Source organism: Crotalus tigris, unplaced genomic scaffold (assembly GCF_016545835.1).
Source record: "Crotalus tigris isolate CLP2741 ecotype Arizona unplaced genomic scaffold, ASM1654583v1 scf7180000018371.15429387391:27106975, whole genome shotgun sequence".
Taxonomy (NCBI): Eukaryota; Metazoa; Chordata; class Lepidosauria; order Squamata; family Viperidae; genus Crotalus; species Crotalus tigris.
In genome coordinates, this window is record NW_024096970.1 from 13,977,765 (window position 1) to 13,999,125 (window position 21,361).

Below are 21,361 nucleotides of genomic sequence, written 5' to 3' on the forward strand. Positions count from 1 at the left end.
TATAACACGGACATAATCAGAATGCAACTTCTTATCTAATTTAGAGCTGAAATTAAAAAAAAAGTTAAGAAAAATCTTACATTAGAAATTATTTTAGCTAAATAACTGTAACTGTGAAAACTGTAAATAAATGGAATTTACAAAAGTGGCCATTTCTAACAAAACACTCCCATATTTCAAATCTATAGATTTTATCGCTTCATAGAAAGTGGCAACAAAAACTTCATTTCTTTATTAAAATTATGTCCCACCATTCCAGGATTTCAACACAGCACTGTTTCCTCTATTCACCCATCCAGAAACAATCCCATTATGGTACAGATAGGGTTGAAAAAGATTGACTGTCCCAAAGTCACCCAGTGAACTTCCATAGTCAGAATGCACTTGAACTTGAGTTTTCTTGGGTTTTTTTTAGCACTTTAATCATTGTGCTTATTGGTTCTTATGAAATATTTAGAGTTGCAGTTAAATGTAGAATACTTTGGAGATAACATCTGCTGCACTGTATAGCACAAATAAACTACAGGCACATCAATTTTAAGTAACAAATAAATGCAGTGGAAACAGCTACTCATATTTTGCAATGGAAAATCATTGTTAATCTTTTAAATAATATATTGAAAGGGGTCTTACTAAAGTATGATGAAATCCAAAGAAGAATTTACATGAGGTCTGCTTATTATTTTGTCCAACACACATAGATCGTATCATCTATGAAAATTTCTGCCTTGACGCAAAAAAAATTACTAATATATTTGTCAGCATTTTACAGCAATTGTTTTCAATAGCAAGAATATCATGAATATATCTTGAATGAGATGCTACATAACCAAGAGATCTGAATTTTCAATAAGATTTCAATTAGAATATAAGACAAGTAATATACATATTGAAATACTAAATTACAAATTAAAATAATGAAAACAGTATGTAACATGTATCTTCTACAGGACTTTTAAGTATTTAATTACTCATGTATTTCAGAGAATGATGCAGACAACAGGCCTCATGCTAACAAAGGAAAGATGTCCACTTGAACAGATTGGTTAATGCTCTGGGGCAACAGATGTCTACTGGAACCACAGGAGATCAGCAACTGGTGGCCTGCCCATCTTCTGAAAACTTTCAATAGACTTATGCGTATGTTCACACAATAGGGCATGTGGTAGAAATGCAAACCTCTTTTTAACCCTTTCAGTGCCTCCATTTCCTTCCAACTGATCCTTTTTTTCTCATCTCATCCTAATACTTGAACACAAATAAAAAGCAAATCAAAATTCCCAGAATCAATATAGCACAAGCTGTAAGCTTCTGCACTCTCAGAACATTAATATCAAAATATCCTTTGATTTTAAGGGGGTTGAATTGTATCCTTTATAAAAGATTAGGAAATCATATTAACTTTAATTCATTCCTTAAACACTGATCTGACATCTTTCCCAGCTTTTCAGCCACTTGTTCATTCTACTAAACAAATGTCCTAAGTTTGTTAGTTGTTTAATTTCAGGCTAAATGCTATTCAAAATTATTCCAATTGTTGTGAGATTTGTACTATTACCCATTTCTATAACATTTCTTTATTTAAATGTACAAGATTTAAATAAGACTTTTCAAAATGTTATTGTTTGAAGTTATAGTTTTTACAAAGTTTCTTTCCGTTGATATTGCACTTAAATTCAGGCTGCAAAAGAATAAATTGGTAAATCTGAAAAAATTACAACATGATTCATCTCTTGCAAAGAAAAACGCTTACCTTCCGGCCAGTACAAAATACTGACGTTTTGCAGCAGTTCCAAAAGCACTCCTTAATACAACTTCAGCTTCAAACTTCCAGGCAGGCAAACAGAACAATGAATGGTTGGCCAGATGGAATAGGTTTTTGTTTAACCTATTACTGAGCAGAAGAACCACCAATCACGGTGCAGGAAAGGCTCACAATTAGTTGGCCAGGCAGATGCACGGCAAACTCTCCACCCTAGGTCAGGTTTGTAGATTTCTTGCTTTCTAAGAGAAGCAAGCTGATGTCATTCTTAGGTCTGCCCCTGGCAGCATGTGTAATAATAAGGGGTGTGCTACAACAATAGCCCATACAAAAGAGACTAGCAGGCAGCTGCTGTATGAGAGCCAGAGTCATTAGAAAACAGCCTGCCAACAAGAAACACCTGGCCTAAGCAGACTTCAGCTTTTCCTCATTGTTTCTAATTCATGAAACAAAGAAAAGGAATTATTTCTGAGTTGCAAGGAGTGTTCAAAAAAACAAAACTCAAACAAACAAAAAACCCCATAGCCTTGTCACAAATAACTTTCACTTCTACTGGAAGAGAATGGTGCTGGAGAGGTGGCATACTTTTTATCTGCATTCTCTTCCAAGTTTAAATTGGAAAATCAAACAGGGGCAGTTATAAAAAGTGCAGAAAGGCATCGACACAATTTGCCAAAGTGTCCTTTGTTAATGTGTTGTTAATGTGTTTGAATAGTTTTTTTAAAATCATCATTTCTGTCCATGTACCACAACCTCTATTGAACAAATACATTTCAACAGAATAAAATAAGACAATGCCAGTTGACTTCTTTTGGAAATATGTTTATTCAGAAGTTTCTAAAAGCATCTAAAAGGAAACAGAAGTCAGCCATGGTTTGAGGGATGGAAAGAGTTGTGATAATATCTTCTTACAAATGAACAGTTTTGAAAGAAGTATATATATTTCCAATATATATATTGGCTACCATTTCACTGTTTATTGCTTTAATAAGAGTTTTATCCTGGTTTTCAATCTTAACAAAATTCAAAGCATGGTATTTAAACTTAACTACAGTCAAATATGATAACCCAAATTCAGAAGAACCCCGCAGATTTAGCATGAAAATTTATTTTACTGGATTAAAAAAAAAAATCAAATACAATAACTAAAATCTCTCTATTATTCTGAAAACTGACCTTGTAGAGAAATAACCATCTGTCTCTTTCTGCTAGCAGATAAAATCAAGTATTTAGTAAGCATAACAATGTACCAGAGAATATGAACAGTTATTAATTGGAACACCATTTTTTTTAGCTACCCATAACTGGAACCCATAATCCTAACATACAGTACATGTGCTTTTGCTGACATATGATTCTAACAACAAACGATGATGTGACTATTTTTTCTGAGAATGGCATTAAGCAAACTGACATGGATAGAAATCAACCATCCAAAAATATATTTAAAATGTTTTATTTTCAGGCTTTCACTGATATTTTAGGGGTTCAAAAATAGGAGGCATCACCCTCAATTTCGGCTGCTGTAAACACAAAGAAAGAATGGAAACTACCTCAAACCACAGCAGGATGCCTGATCTCTAGCACTGGATTAAGCTGCTTTGCAAACAGTGAATAAAGGCAGAGATCTGAAAAAGCTAATCAGTCCCTGCTGTGATATTTAGACTGCCACAGGTATCAGTATTGGATAATGTTAAGCATATTAAAAAATATCTATCAGTGAAATGGAGGATCAAAATCTGTTTTAGGGAGCTGCAAATTGTACCTGGCAGAATTTATATGATGATGTAGAAGTACTTTTCAAATAACTCTAGAACTATTTATTTTGGTAGGGATGGGATGAATAATATGCTTGTAATCTTCATCTAACACAAACATTTCTTGATTTGTATTATAAATAATACATGCAAACATATATACACAAATGCTAAAATAGCTTAGAAACCCGGAATCCAAATGCTTTCTACAAGCCTGATAAAATTATTTATCATACCATTTAAAATGTAAACGCTAAAACACTAAATTCAGATTGCCCAGCAAAATAATTGCCACCATTCTGCCCTTTGAAAACAAGCTGTTCCACAATGCAGATGTGAGTTGGTACCTTCCTGGTCTCTTAGAAGTTAGAACAATTTGTTTCATAATGTAGGAGTGGCAACTGAGAAGACATTTCCTTTATTTCCCACCCTTCATTCTCTTGGGAGAATAGAATTATTCTGAAGACACCCAAGATGGCTGAAGGAGAGATCTGACAGATAACAATTTACGTGGAACTTTACTGGCTAACGTCAGCCTGGGAACTGTATTCAGAAATCTTTTGGTACCCAATACGGGACCTGCAAGAGGCATATTGTGTTGTTGAAGCAGCTATCACCTGCCAACAAGTAGAAGTCCTAAGGAAGAGTATACTACAGAAGCTTAACTTCAAGAAGATATGTTTTACTGGTCGGCTCCTGCAAAAAGTGTTAAAATTGATGTACCAAGCAAAGATGGACAAAGTCACAGCCTTTAACTCCTGATCAAGCAATGTCATTCAGCTATAACTTTGCCAATAAGGCACACAATAAACTGTGCAGGGTCTTAGTATCCACTTCAGTATAAATCTTACATCTGACAATGTTAGTGTCATGTTAAATAGATGTCTTTCTTTTAAAACAGCATTTTGAAATGCCTATTTGCCTTTTTTAAACAAAAGGAGCTAACTTATTTATGTTTAAGTCTCTAAAAAGCATTAACTCAAAACCCAGTTTGCTATTTCTTGTTGACATAATTCTAGTATTTATTTATTTATTTAGTATATTATATAGATTTGCTTTCATACCATTCTCTGAAATATTGTAAATTAGTGATAGAAAAAGTTAGACATTGTGGAAGTTATTGAAATTAGTCAAGGTTGTTTTTTTAAAAATATCATTCATGCATTTGTAAAATATTTGTTTTGAACATTAAACTAATATCCTAGACGTCATACAGTAACAAAGACAATAAAATATATTTGGCAGAAAGTAATAATGTACGTTTCTTGTCACATTGATAACAATGTAACTGACATTACAAGAAAAGACATTGATCAGAAATAAAAGGTACACTTTAGTTCTGCATTTAAGTTTTCAGATCCAGGAACTTAATCAGTCTAATTATTATCCACTGCTATATTTAAAACACAGTGATGACATTTAACAGTTGCTTCAGATCAAGGAAAAGTGGCCTGAAGATATAATTTCTACAATTTTAGGGCTTTTGCCTTGAGAGACCAGATTTTCCTGGCAGAAACCAGAAAAACCTATTAGAATTCATTAATGAATACTGATATACATACATACATACATACATACATACATACATATATTTCATTTAGAGGTTCAATGGTTATAAATAAATCTCAAGTAATATAGTACTCAAGAGTGCTACTCAATTTATTAAATAGAATCTCTTGCTGATTACTTCTCGCCAACAAGTGTTTTAATGAGATGGTGATGTTTCCTCAGTATCATATTAGGTTCCATATAATTCTGAATTCCAAACATAGATTGTTTATTCCGTGTCAGATGATCTGTTAGAATTACTCATAACTGTCAGACACCTTAGCCAAAAGCATTTTGGTTACAGGAACTAGAAGTAAACAAGATGAATAAAAATCAATGTTTTTTTTAAAAAAAATACAATTTTGATGCTCATATTTAGTTAAAATATTCTTAAATGTTTCATAAAAATAAACAAATATAATTTCTAATTAAATCCTTGCTATTAAGAATGTGAAGCAGTGCATTCTATTTAGAAGTTCAAACACAAAAATCAGTGACTGCAGAGCACATTCCAGCAGTTTTGAAGATTTGAAAAACAAATTTCTAGTCATAAAGTATATTTTCTTCTGACTAAAATCTAACCGTGGCAAGAATACCCTAAATGGAACCCATTTGGGAATATATTCCTATATAGTGCAGGTAAAACAGACATGACTTGTACATAAAAGCAAAATGCAAATAATGCATAAATAACACAAGACCTGATTGCCAAATAAAGTATTATTAAACTTGTTCCTCTTCTGAAAATGTCAAAAGGAGCATGTTCAATCATAGAGGATTGTCCTCATTAATATACTTCTTCCCTTGTAGCTTGTCTAGTCTTTTTTTTAGAGATTTCTCAAGAAGCTTATTAGAATTCTTGAGTTTGAACAAAAATTTAATTGTTCATTATAATAATTTAATAGAGATAAATAAAACAGGCAGATATTCATCTTAATGCCCACTTTCTTCAATGCAGTATGCACAATTAAATTAATTTCTCTTACACAGGTGGATAGTTGTTTAATCAGATCATCTTAAATGTCTCCAAATGATGGATACCTTTTCAGATGTCTGACAGCAATGGTCTAGCTACATATTCACATAGTATGTCAGTAAAAGACACAGAAAGAAACTCCTTCAGGTCAATACATAGATTACATTTTAATAAAAAACAAGAAATTATACCAAGATTAATTAAAGCACTATTTTTAATATCACAATCTATTTTTGTATGATTGAGAATGCATGACTAATTGGCATGGTGCCACAATATTGTTCATGCAAAAGAGCAAACATTGCTGGGAAATTGTTGAATGAAGAGATTAAGGAAGCACTTAGAAATATGCAAATAATTTAGAGGAAAAATTGTTATCTGGGGATATGGAACAACAATTCCACTGCATGTGTTTAGTAAGGAAAGCATCTTCCTTACTAAAAAAAAAGATACACCAGGAAATCCATCCACTGCTAACAATTTATAAATAGCAGTAAAACAGTCAAAATTTCAAATTCTGCCATGTATAATGCTGCAAATGTTCAAGAAAAGAATATGTATGTATGTATGTATGTATGTATGTATGTATGTATGTATGTATGTATGTATGTGAGAGACTGAGAGTCTCTAGGTGGTGATTGCTTAATTAAGTGCAATGCTCCAAAAGCAAAGGTGAATGTAAGCAGACAATGCAAAATACTTCTACAGTAATTGCTTCAATTAATTCTCTGATAAGATTTCCAGTGGAACACATTTGTGAATTGTTTGGACTCCAATATTACAAACTGGCCTATTTAGATGGCAATTTATTAACAAAATGCAAACAAATAAATCCCTGACAAAATGAATGTTATTCATATGGAGTTATACACCTATTAAATATCTGATAGCTATCTTAAAACCTATGTCCTTGGCACTGAATAATGTAAAAAGAAATACTTTTTAATTTCCATGAAGTCTAGAAAGAAATGAGATCTTGAAAATAAATAATGACAAAGTTAAGGTATATGCAATATTTTTAAAAAAGGAACAAGCATTGCCTTCAGCTCTTTTGTACATTAATCTCAATACTCAGTGCCAAGATCAAACTATTGAAGAAATTCAATATGCTGTGGTTACCTGTCAAATATTCTTCTATAATACCAGTTATTTAAAAAAAAATCAAGAAAAGGGTGATTTATTCAAAATACATGCTATTTGTATTAGTTACATAGTAAGATCCTTAACATTTGAATTCAGAAGTCATTGAAATAGTAATGGATGGTATAAAAAAGTATTATTGTCCTATAGTGTAATTCATTTACAATTATGAAGCAATCTGGGAACTGAAAAAACAATTTTTTTTCTCAAGATTCTGAATAAAGAGGAAGACATACATTCAGGTATTGTCTATTCAATATTTTCAATTTCTTATTTACTGGCTGGGTCTTATTTTTATATAAAACCAGTATATAAATTGACTAAAATATGTTTTATTTTTTTAAAAAAATAAGGATTTTTAAAGACTATCAGAAAGAAATAGGATTTCTCATATAATACAAAGTGTGGTGATGATTTTTCTTTTGGTACATCATGCAAAATATATTCCAAACTCCCAGAACAATTAATTGAACTCAGGTTGACTGAACTCCTAATGGCATCAAACATTTTTAAATTGTTTAATGCAGTCAGTGACTAGCAAAGTAAAAAGAAACAGTTAAATAGTGACCAAATACAACACAATGTAAAATATTAAAACCAGAAAAAAGGGAGACACTGAATAATATACAGTTAAAACAATATAAAATTTAAGACAGATTAGAAATAGGATTAAAATAAAAAAAAACAATAAAAGAAGAGACAGAGAAGAAATATGTCACTTCCTGCTTGGTATTAAGTTTGTGATCCATTTTTTAAAAAACAAAATTAATTTAATAAAAATCTCTGATGAGTTTAATAAGTAAAATGAAAACACACACACACACACACTCTTTCTTTCTCAATACTGAATAATATATATTCCAGCTATATCATAAGGAATTTTTACTAGAAATAATTATGCAAGGTGTAAGTTGCTTTGATTTAAGTATTTATCCTTTCATAAATGGAAGTCAGTTTGGGATAGTGGTGCAGGTGCTAGTGCTAGCCTATAAACCAGGAGACTGAGAGTTCTAGGTCTACTCTAGGCATGAAAGCCAGCTGCGTGAAGTTAGGCCAGTCCTCACAGGGTTATTCTGTGGGAAAAATAGGAGGCAGGAATATTAGGCTTCACCACCTTGAGTTGAGCAAACACACACACATGGGGGGGCATGATAAAAATATCCAACATTGTCATCACCCTTTTCTTACTGTATAATCTGTTTCCTTTCTACATACCTTGTCTTCCATCTACATATTATGTGCCAGTTCAGATGACTGATCAGGTCTGCATAACTGAAATACGAGTATTTGTTATGTGGAAGAAATAGAATGCTATCTCCATTACAGACTAGCAGAAAGAGAGGGAAAAAAAACCCCTTTTCTTTGGTTCTGAGATGCAGAGAAGTCAGAAACGAGAGCATGAGATTCGGTACAATCTCTGCTCAATGAAAGAAACAGAGTCAGTAGGAAAAGTAATCAATAAACTTTAATACAAAATAAATTAAGTACACAGGTAGTTTTTTACTTACAACCACAACTGAGCCCAAAATTTCTGTTGCTAAGTAGGTTTTGCCCCATTTTGTGACCTTTCTTGCCATAATTGTTAAGTGAAACACTGCAGTTGTTAAGTTAGTAACACCACTGTTAAGTAAATGTCTTCCCTGCTGATTTTGCTTGTATAAAAAGGTTATAAAAGCTGATCACGTGACCCTGGGACCCTGAAACCGTCATAAATATGAGTCAGTTGCCAAGTATCTGAATTTTGATCATGTGACCATGGGGATGTTGCAATGGTCATAAGTTACTTTTTTCAGTGCCACTGTCACTAAATGAACTGTTGTCAGTCAAGGGCTAGCTGTATCTCTATGTTTTGGCAGATCGGCAATATTAATATCACGTTATCTACATTTTCATTTGTGATCTATTTTACAACTTGAGATCATCTATTTCAAAGTTCATGTTGAACAGCTAATGTAAAAAATACTGAATCCAGGCACAATGTCACCAAATTCAAAATTAATTCTTATTGACGATATTGGTCTGAGTATTGTTCAGGCATGCAACAAGTGAACATTTCCATGGACAAAAATAGCTGAAAGCCTCATGATATTTATCAAGTAAATCTTCCCTGAGATTAAGTTATGCAGCTGCATAATTATTTTAAGAATTAGATATTAAAATTGTACAAAAACGCAAGCAGAATTAAACAGTCTGAAAAAAAATGAAGAAAAATAGAAAAGCCGCAGCCACTGACTACAGATTGTAATTATTTCACAATAAACAAAATGAGTTACTGGCACTGCAAAACTGACATTCAAATCTAATTCAATATTATGCTGCTTACAATGGTTAAAACAGGAGACAGCGTAACAATTTACCAGCCCTCCCTGCCCAGCGAACTAGATTTTCTGTTACTTCAGTTTTCATCAACAAGCCGAGGCCAAATTGCAACTTACCCTTATGATAATCCTCTGTTGAGAAAAGTGAAAAACACTCTTCTTCTTTATACTCATCAAACTTTAAACTTATAAAGGGGAAACAAATTAATAATGTAAATCTTGAAATAATTTGTTTTTGTTTTTTCTAGCATCTCGGAGAAAAGACTTCGCAGAAAGAGAAAGCTCTTTTTGCAAGAAGACATCTACTCTTGGTTACAGTTTTCTTTGGCAAACGAGGCCTAATGAAGGCCTAGAATCCAGAACCCTCATTCCATATGCACAAAACTGGGTAACAGAAATAAGTCTACCATTGCTACTCTAGAATTGCTCTATATGAACTCTTCAATCTACTAAATCCATAAAACTGTATTCAACCAAATCAATAATTTAAATGTCTACATTATCATTTGCCTATTTTAATAATTTACACAAAACAAAATACAATTTAGCTATGCAGATTTACACATGAAATGTTATACTCAAAGTGAGTTATACTTAAAGCTCAATAAAAACTGTTTTTGGTAACTGACTTCTAGTGCTTACATTAAAATGGCTCAAATCCATGTATGGAATGGAATGGAATGTGGTGAATGACTTGATGTGACACACTCCAAAAATGTTAGGATCTATAATTTGATGTTTGAAAATTCCTAGGATTATTAATGATATCTTTATGAATATTTTATATTTCAGCTCTAGCTAGCTGAAATCTATAATATGTACACATACTCAATACATACAGCAACTATTACTTTTGTGAGTAGTTGCTACTCTTATTTATAATGTAATGTTTACAGCCCTATCCTGTTTGCTAATATTTGGACTACATACTAAGCAAGTATGAACCAAATTGTAGTCTTAGATTTCAACTAATCTTGTTTATTACTTTCACATGTTTACAAAGACAGCCAAACAAAAATCTACCTTTTGGTTTCTAATACATTTCTGCATGACTTCAAACATAATAATTTGGATTAGGCTAAAGAATCATTGTTTAGTTCAAGGCAATATATGTTCATCATTGTAATCACTAAAAATATGCAGAACTGTTCAAAAGCTAAACAGAAATCAAAATGGGAAATAATTTAAATTAATGAATTTCTAAAACTGCTCAGAAAACTGTATTTTGAAAGAAGTTTACTAAAATTATTTTTTTGTTTGCTGAGGTTAGTTTGGGATCAGTTAAGTCCTTTCCAGTGACTGAACATTTGCTCATTTTTCAATCAAGCATTTATTCAGAATTCCCAGTATATTTTTCTGGTATAGATATATAGGTCAGTATTAAATAGCTGTTGAGACATACCTGAAAATGTTGTGTATGTATTTGTGTGTGTGTATACACAACATACACATTATCATTTTTTCTAGCAATGAAAATGACTCAAATTTAAGTAAAGCCTTAAATAAAGCATGTAAAGTAGAACATGTTGTTCTAATACCGCAGTTGCTATAGCCAAAATAGCTATGAATGGGAAATTACAATAAATGACTATTGATTAGTTTATGCATAGTCACCAACTTCTATTAAAGAAAATATTCTATCATACAAAAGCTCAGTCAATCCATGCAGGTTCACAAAATATATTCTGATATTAGTAGCATACAAAAAATGATCAATTCCTGCAGGTTTTCTCTGGCAGTTGTTTTTTGCTCATAAATAAAAAGATAAAAATCACATATTTTACAACAGAATGAAACTATACGCAAAAATTATACAGTAATATCTCTAAAGTGGTTTATCTCATTGAATCTGCCATTTAGATGTAACTCTTATTTCTTACAGATTATATGAGACATATGTATAAGAAATTTTGTATTATGTCATGTCCATGAAAAATGTACTCCATGCAATGATATGCACTGAAAAATGTTCAATTATTATTTTTGGTATGTATGAAAATACTTTTATTCTCAGATATAAATCTAATGAATAATAAACATATATGTTTTCTTTCATGGTAGCATAGCTCTTTCTTTGCTTGCTTTGGGTTTTATAACTGGTCCAAAATCATCCAATGAATTTCTGGGTAGCTAAGAATAGTATGAACTTGTATGTTATCGATTCAACATCTTAACTAGTATATTACACTGAGATTCAGTGTGGTGCTTCGGAATCCTAGGTAGTATCTTAACAAATGAATCTAAAGTATTTTGGGAAGTGGAACTGCTACAGTTCCAATAATATCTAAAATTAAAATGTAATTAAACTTTTCCAGGTGACTATCTCTAAGAAGCACATATAATTAACTTGAATTATCATGTAAAACACATTATTAAAAGCTAACTTGTTATTGTTTCTTAACTCTACCGTAGGAGTTGAAAATATGGCTTGTTTATGCCTGATTTTACATATATTTTCCCCCAAGACTAAACAATGTCTAGGTGAACTGTGTAACAGTAAGAATATTTTGAACAGAAACTTGCTTAAAAATTCCCATCATGAAGGGGGTCCAAAGATAGGCCTAATCACAAAGCAAACGAATCCAAAACAGGAATTAACACTAAGTTCAAAAGGTGTCATTCTCAGATAAGAAGGTACTGAATAATACTGCCTGCCAAATGAACTTCAGACTAAAATAAGAATGATTTTAAAAAATCGTATCTTCAACAGGATCTAAGTTCAACTGATAATGAAATTCTATTCATTAGGAAATAATTCTTGAATTTTTTGTGTCTTTCTCTGGCGTGAATGGCAAATCCACTTTAAAATGTCAACTATAAACTTTCATTAATATATATCTTATTGTTTCAATTCAACTGAATTTTCTAAAAAAAATCCAAAATTACTTATTTTTTGACAATGACAAACGATATATCTAAAATCCTGCCTAGAAACCTAAAATACAACATACCCAACTGCTGAGGTTTGGTATAAAATGTTATTTCCCATGATTAATTCCTAACAGTAACATGTTTGGTGGGCTATTTTTAATAAAATATTTTTCATTACATTAAATATTTTATGATTAAATACTCATAATAGAAAACTCTTCCAATAACATCTGAAAGTTCAATTTTCCTGTAACTATTAAACTAAAAGTAACTTCTCAAAAGCAAAAAGAAATATACAATTGGTTGTGCATTTAAAGAATTCTGATAAACAACAGAAGAATTGTCAGCCATCCCTCCTGACTCAGTCCAGTGAATTGCTCACTTATTGCAAAGATACAGGTAATCCTCAACTTACGACCACAATTGAGCCAAAAATTTCTGTTGTTAAGTGAATTTTGCCCCATTTTTACATTTTCTTGCGACAGTTGTTAACGGAATCACTGCAGTTGTTAAGTTAGGCGCAGGGAGTGTTGCTGGCCCGTGTGGGGCCCGACGGGTGCCTTACCTTCCTTGGGCTGGGCCAGCTGGTGGCCCAGCCAGTGGTCGGCCTGCGCCGTCTCTGCTGCTTGCCAGCTACACCTCAGCCGGCGCAGGGGGCGGCACCACGCATGCACGGTGCTCCCAGGCAGGGAAAGTCCTTGACTTACAACCGGTTGGGTAGTCCTCGACGTACGACCGGTTGGGGGCCACGGCATTAAAAAGGTTGAGAACCACTGCTTTAGACAGATTTATGCCTATTTTATCCATAGAAACTTAAAAAGCATATTGTAAACAATGCTAAAAATCAGAGACACAGGGCAAAGAAGGCAAACATAGAAAAGATGGAACAGGATATTATTTCAGAGATTAATGTTGCTGTACAAAAAAGGGCTGAGACTTCCGGTTTGCTATCGCGGCTGCTGGGGCTGCTGGAAGGCAAGCTCCGTCTTCCACGTCTGATTTTGCACCACTGGGGTCCCTGGAAAAGGTTGAAAGTCACCCTGTAGGGGCGACAAGCAAGGAGGGGACCCCCGCTTGATCGTGTGAGGGTGGTAGCCCTTCCGCTGGATCTGGGGCAGTCCTCCAAATCAGCGGATGAAAGACTGGCCATAGAAATATGGCCCGTCACTAGGCTGCAGACAGCCAAAGTCAAACTTACCACCAGGCACCTATAAAGCAGCGCGGATGAGACTGGGTGAGATCTGAACCTCTCTTCAATCCTATTTTTTCTACCTGTATAAGCTGCCCAAAGCATTTTTCACCCTGTGGAGAGAGGGAAAGGAAATTCTATCCCACTCTCTAAAAACAGCAGTGAATGACTATCCAGGAGAGCTTAAAGCGCTGAAAGAATAATCTGATTTTAACTGGACTTCTATCTTTCTAAAATTTGAGGACTAAAAGATGTCTTATTTTTATTAAAGATTTGGGTTTCACTTACAAAAAGAAGTAAAATTGGAAAAAGGATTATATAAATTTTGGACTTTAAAAAAAAATCTTAGACGGTATGGGTGACATCTTGTAGCTATACCTGATATCACAACTTGTTATTGTCTAAAGAGATTTGGCTTGAAGCACAGACTATAGATTAGACTTTTGCAACCTTGGCAGATATCAGCTGTGAGAAGCCCAGCTATGTTCTATACTCAGTGACAAAATTATTTTCACTCTCTTGTAAAGCTTTTAATTTAACACACCCACTAAGAGAACATGGATGAAGATCAGGAACAGATTATGTTGAAAGCAATTTATAAAACTATTCTTACAGTTTCTGATGAAATAAGAAGCTACAGAAAACAACAAGATGTCAGCCTAGATAAACGAACCCAAACTTTGATTACAACTAAAGAATCAACTACACAGAATATAATAGAACAATCAAATACTATGATAGAAGATTCAATTAATCAACAAACACAGTTAACAGAAAACCCAGAAAAGGCACTGACAACACTGAAAATGGAAGAGACTTTCTATATAAACCAGAAGAAACCTGAGGATCAAGAAGAAGAACAGCCCGAAGGAAAGAAACATTTCAGGACAACTACGTCGAGATGGAAAAATAGAGAGACTATTTGTTAGCCCTTCCAAAAAAATAGTGATGGGATGACCTTTTTATCTCAAACATATATATAATAACAGAGGGAGATCTATTTGATGACTTAAAAGTACAGATATGGAAGGCAAGCTGGCAAAGGAAGAAAGCTAAAATAAGGCTGAAGAAAATTGGGATTTTGACTTATTAGTGAAGATTAAAATAGCATATACTCAAATAGACAAGATGTGTACTTTGGATACTAGATTTTGTTATGACTTGAGATAAAGAAAACTTTAAACTTGGAAGTATAAATATTAAAAGTTAAATCTGAATATTGGTTTCTTTATAAAAGTTAAATGTAAACGTAATTAAGATATATATAAGCTAAAAATCTATTGATAAATGTAATAAACATGTTTTTTCTTAGCTGATATAATAAGAACTGTACTACCTTAAATATGAGATAGTAGACATTAAGAGAAAAAGAGATAAAGCATTTGATGTTGAACCAAGAGAAATTTTGGTTACTAAATTTAAGACATTTGGAAATTAATAAAACATAAGAACGTTATACTGTATTATTAATTAAATGATGTAAGATGGTGAGAAACAGAATATATTCAAATAGATAAGACTTGTATCCTGAATATTAGACTTTGTGATGAATTGTGATAAAAGGAACTTTGGTTACTTAAAACTTGGAAATTATAAATGTTCAATTTAAACATTAATGGGAAACTAAAATTTGGGAAAAACTAATTGGGACATTGATTGTCTATAAAGACTGAATGTTAAAGTAATCAGGATATGTACAAGCTAAAAATTATTGATAAATGTAGGAATGTTATTTTTATTTAATTTATATAATAAGAATTGTATTAGTTTAAACATGAGACAGTAAATACTAAGGGGAAAAGAGAGGAAATATTTAATGTGGTAGTTTGAGACTTGTACTAAAGATACTTGTATATCACTGAATTATCGATTAACTCAGCCGCCACGTTGCTTTTTAAATACTTAAATGTAAAATTAGAAAATCAATAAAACATTATATAAAAAAAAGAATTAGTGACATTTTGATAACCATATAATTTTTAGGTATTTCAGCTGGAGTTTAATAAAGTTTTGTAATTTTCTGCAAAATATTAATTACATATATATATTAAAATAAAACTCCACTATTGTACATAAATAAATAGGCTGCTTGCTATTCTGACTGAACCATCATACAATTACTTGTGATTAGATGAGCTTCTTACATAGGAAAGAATGATAACGTCTAGTCCAACATCATACTTCTCAAAACTATGTACTGCTACTTAAACATGCAACAGCTGGTCTGTAAATACTTAACAGTAAAAAGACATGGGGGCAAATTTAGTAGCCTACATATGTCAAGCCTGGTAAGAGAGCTCAAATGGTCCAGATTAATCTACTATATAGATTCTCTGAGATCTGTTTTGATTATAACAAATTATCTAACTAGTATCCCTATTGTTTAAACCAACTGATTTTTTTAGAGCATTTTGTCTCTGGTTTATATATGAATTTATCAGAAATGTTTATAACATTAAAACTGACCACTTACAGCAACAATGAACTACAAGTTCTCAAAGTAGATAATAAAGAAATACAACCCCAGTTGACTGTATCTTTCCAAAATATTTTAATGTATAGAAAGAAATAATACAATAAAGTCACATAATACTTCCTATTAAACAATTAAAAAAATATCTCCCTTTTTACAATCCTGTAATCCCTTAATTTGGAGAAGAGTCAGGGTGACTGGATGGAATTGAGCATTTACTGGCCGGAAGCCCTTCCTGATGCCACATGGAGAACAGATAGTTAGTTTTTCTTTGCACCCAAGAGAGAAACATCTGCTGCCACCTAGGATTGAACTCTCAACCTACCTAGTGGGAGAGGCTAGTGCACAGGTCAGCAACCTGCGGCTCCGGAGCCGCATGTGGCTGTTTGAGCCTTCCCCTGCATCTCTCTCTCTCTCTCTCTCTGTATGTTTGTTTGTGTGTGTAAATAAAAGAGAGTGGACTCACGGTGTTCTCTGACAAGCTGAAAAGCTTACTGGGTGAGGTTACTGCCTTGGCTGCGTCTCTGCAGGAAGCAGGAAGGGCAGGAGAGAGCTAGCTAACCCAGCTATGCTGGCTCAGGAATTCTGGGAGTTGAAGTTCATGAGTCATAAAAGAGCCCCTGAGCTTGTTGGAGAACAGCTTGAAGTCAGCTTGCCAGGTGAGCAGAAGTTCGGAGAGAGGGGGGGGAGAGAGAGAGGGAGAGAAAGAGAGAGAGAGGGAGAGAAAGAGAAAAAGAGAGGAAAAAGAGAGAGGGAGAGGAAAGAGAGGGAGAGAGAGAGAAAGAGAGGGAGAGGAAAGAGAGAAAGAGACAGAGAGAGAAAGAGAGGAAAAAGAGAAAGAAAGAGAGTGGGGGAAGAGGACTGGCAGACTAAGGGCAAAAAGAGAGAGGGAGAGGGAGAGAGAGAGAGACCTTTTTGCGGCTCCGAGTGTTTTGTTTTCGGTGGGAAACGGGTCCAAGTGGCTCTTTGAGTGTTTTGGGTTACCTACCCCTGGGCTAGTGTCTTCACCATTAGGCCACCACACCACTCACTTACTAATTAAACAACTAAAATCTATGAATTCCACTTAGAAACAAAACAGATGATGCACAGAAACACAATATTTTACTTAATGGGTAATTTTTTATAATTACTGATAACTGACAATAATTTAGTGAGAAAAACTACAGTTCAAATCATGAAGTCAACAAATTTCAAATGCATAATGAAAAGCAGATAGTTTGCTTATTAAAAACTATCCTAAACATTTTAGACGCATAAAAATAAATCAAGAGAAAACTTTTTAAATAATTATTTTTAAATATCTATGTGCAAGAGTTTTGGAAGATATTACCAACTGAAAATTGTGAAAATATTTTGCAGAAGATGTAAATATTAGTATTTAATTAGAATTGTTGTCAATATGCTACCGGTAGTAGAACCAGCAATCAGAAACTGGGAAACCATGAGTTCTAGTACCACCTTAGATATAAAGCCAGCTGGGCGACCTTTGGCCAATCACTTTCTCTTAGCCACAGAAGGGAGGCAATTGCAAACCACTTTTGAAAAACCTTGCCAAGAAAACTGCAGGGACTTGTCCAAAAATTGGACATGACTGAATGGAAGAAAATAAAAACCTTTCTATGACTGATTTTGTCTATTATTCAGACATTAAAAGAATACCATACAGGTATTCCTTGACTTATGATCACAAATGAACCCACAATTTCCATTGTTAAGCAAGGCAGCTCAGTTGTTAAGTGTGTTGTACTCCATTATATGATCTTTTCTGCTACAATTGTTAAGCAAATAACTGAAGTTAAGTGAATCATGTAGTCATTAAGGAAATCTTACTTTCCTCATTGACTTTGCCTATATTAGTCTCATAACTGAGTTTAGATCACATAATTTGTGTTCTGAACTCAAAATTCTAAACCAGTGATTCTCAACCTTTCTAATGCCGTGACCCCATAATACAGTTCCCCATGTTGTGGTGACCCCCAAGTGGGTGTGGCCACCAATAAGAGGGAGTAGGACAGCTAGGGAAAAGGGAAAAAAATGGCGGACAGCATGGTTTGGTGACCCCCATGAAATGGTCATTCGACCCCAAATGGGGTCCCGACCCACAGGTTGAGAACCACTGTTCTAAACAATCTCCACTACCTGTTTCACTTTGCTGTTTGAACATCAGTAGGGTGGATGTCTCCTGGGAGGGGGAAGAATCAATCATATTGAGCCATAATTTGTTTCCAATTTATTGGAAAAGCACACGCTCATTGGCTGGCTTCACATACTTCACTAAGACATAAGAAAAAGTTTATAAAGCATTCACTTTGCCTGAGTTTATCCAACATGTTAAATCAAAACCAATCAAACCAGATAATGTTTACACTTTGTCAATATTCTTTAACTTATACAAGATCAAAGTCATGGTATAATAGTGGGCAGCATGTTGCATTAATGAACCTTAAAAAAAAAAAAAACCCTACCAAGATCCAAATTCTTTCTTAGTTATAGGTCCACAGGATGGCCTTGAGCAAATTACTTGCTGAATTTATTTTTTATTTGCATTTTAGCACAAGAATATCTATAATGATTACACATTATCAGAATTATCATGTATACTGCATACTATTAGATATGTTATGGGCTAGTTTAGCCACAATATAAAGGGAAAGAGCCATTATTGTACATACCGTAAATGCCGGCGTATAAGACGACTTCCGCAAGCGCTGAAATCGGCGCCAAAGACGGGGGTCATCTTATACGCCGAGTCGTCTTATACGACGGAAATACTGGTAGTTTCCGGCGTATAAGACGACGTTCTAGGAATGCGGCCCGGCTATAAAGACAGGGGTCGTCTTATAAGCCGGGTCACCTAATACGCCAGCATATATGGTAATATATGTGACTGCCTTCCTCTTAAATTCACAATTCTGAGATAGATGGGTGACTGCTACAGCTACAGATCTAACTAGCAAATCTTTCTTTTTTAATTTACTTTTTAAAAATTTAATATTTTCATTTAACTTTTTTAACTTATACAATTGACAAAACAGTATTTAAACTTAAAGAAAAAAAGAAACCAATACAAAAATAGAGGAAAACTATTAGAAAAAGAGACCGCATACAAAGACTACAAACTAAGAAAGAAACGAAAAAGAGATGAAAAATAATCTCCCTTATAATTTATATTTTATCAATACTCTTTGGTTTACTAATAGGGTGAACTCATAAAGCGAGAAAAGATTTAAACCTGGGTTTCCCCAAATTAATACTATTTATTTATATACAGCCACATGGACTCATAATATTGTACAATAAAAACAAAATTATAACAAAAATACAGAAATAACTCTAGAAATAATCTTTAAAACTGTCCAACTCTTTTAGAACATATTAAAAACAAAAACAATGTAATAGGCATACGGATGACTGATCTTAACTGAATGCTAGTCTTAACGTTTTTCCAAGTGTCAGATGTGGAAGACTTCTGGTGAAAGGTTGTTGCATTGCCAAGAAGTACAATGAGCTTGCTTTCCCCTGGATTGCAAGAGGGGAAGTCCCCTGGATGGCTCAGCATACATCCTTGTTTCTTACGTGGACTACACCTGAGTGTAGTTCTTTGTCATGCATAGTGCAGTATAAAAGGAACCAGTATTGAATTTGTATCTGGGCTCATGTTCCAAGAAAAAATTTAAAATGTAATTTATTTCACAGGTTGTCTGTGAGACAAATATACAATAGCTTCATAAAGCAATCCTGGGGAGCTTATTCTAAAGCAAATGAAAGATTTCTTTTTCTCCAACAGGCTGCCTACAGAGTATATTTATGCGTGGAGGAGTCTGAAATCTTTGGATAATGCTGAGCTACAACTTCCATCAGCCTAGAAGTTCCCTCCAAGAAAAATCTTTAATATAAAACTCCAAGGCAGAATCGGGGCGGGGAACCAAACGTGCAATCTGAAGAAATTAAATGAGAAACAGACAAGGGATCAGGAAGAGAAGCTGCTCGATACATTCATGCGGTCGGAGGCTCGGATGGAAAACCGTAAAGCAGCTTTTCGGGGACGCTTTCAAGCCAAAGCGGGGTCGTTTTTTTCGGGGCGGGGACGACTTTTTTCAAGCGGGTTTGGCGCCCTTGACTCGGAGACTGAGCTCCGACGGGTCCCGGAGACGGTCTCTCACCTTCCATAGGTTCAAAACGAAGCGGCTGTGTCCCTTCCTGCCTTCTCCCTCCTCCTCCTCCTCTCGCTCGGGGCACCTCACGGCCTTTCGGCGGCTGGGAAGCTCAGCAACGCGACCTCGAGGACTCCTCCCCGCCAGGCCGGGCCTGCAAAACACCCGGCCGGTTGCCCCGCAGAGGGGCAGGAGTACAGGCATAACGTTACGGGAGGCCGGGGCAGCCCGATCCCCGCCTCCTCTTCGCCGGTGAATATCTCGCCTTGGCCCTTGTTCCGGCTACACCTCCCCCGCCCGCTCCGGGCCCGGTGCGGGAAGCGCGCGGCCTCCCTCGCGCCTGTCCCCGAGGTCTTGGGAGCGGCCCCGGAGAGGCCGCGGCGGCCTTTGGTGCCCAGGCGCCTCCCCCTCGCGGCCATCAGCCGGGAGGGGCAGAGGCAGAGGCGGGCCGCGGAGGCTAGGGAGTCGCGTCAGCTGCGGTAGGTGGTGGTGCGGCTGGCAGGTCCTGAGCGCAGCGGGGTCTGGGATCCGCTCCTGTCTTGGCTGCCTTACCTGCCCCGGTTTCACCATTCCGATTCATGCGAAAGGGGGAAGGGGGACCCGAAGTAGGAAAAGTCTGGGCTGTGGCGCCTCTGAGGCACTCTGCACTTGCTCAAGGACACTTTGGAAGGGCAAGGCCCGTGGCTGATTCCTGCTTGCCACACCTTCGCACAATATGGAAGGCGTGGATAAATGGCAGTCTTGTACTGGCATGTAGGAAGCAGGAACAAGGACTGCCTTAGGAAATCCGCAGCGGGGGTAGAACCAGTGCTAACACCTGAACCCAAACCTGTAACTTGCCAAGACTCTTAAAAACTTTCACCTCAATTAATTTGTCCAATTAGTTTGCCTAGACATACGAATACAAAGTTACAGAACCAGCCAGCTTCTCTTTTATTGCAACAATACTAGTATTTTTAGATGCGAAATGGGAAACACTGATTTTTGCAGAATTTTACACCATAAGCATAAATCTAATTCTTGGTTTCAAAATACTATGATGATTGGCTTATTAATGCCATTAGTAATCAGCATTTATTATGGAACTATATTTATATAAAGGTTATTTGTACCTTCCTTTGGTGGACAGAACTCTGTTCCCTGTGCAGTTTGAAAAACTTGGCTCAAGCA

The 21,361-nt window shown here is 35.0% G+C and overlaps 2 protein-coding genes across 2 annotated transcripts in view; one reads left to right on the plus strand and one right to left on the minus strand.

Annotated features, from left to right (window-relative positions):
• LOC120311708 (radixin) overlaps positions 1-2,894 on the plus strand; it is a 73,585-nt gene extending 70,691 nt beyond the window's left edge. Inside the window, exon 15 of the mRNA XM_039351522.1 lies at positions 985-2,894. Coding sequence (XP_039207456.1) covers positions 985-991 — 7 coding nt within the window. The 3' untranslated portion in view covers positions 992-2,894. The remainder of the gene's footprint in view (positions 1-984) is intronic.
• ZC3H12C (zinc finger CCCH-type containing 12C) overlaps positions 1-20,592 on the minus strand; it is a 56,057-nt gene extending 35,465 nt beyond the window's left edge. The window contains exon 1 of the mRNA XM_039351518.1: positions 20,201-20,592. The gene's annotated coding sequence lies outside the window, so the exon portion shown is untranslated. The remainder of the gene's footprint in view (positions 1-20,200) is intronic.
• Positions 20,593-21,361: the final 769 nt, after the last annotated feature.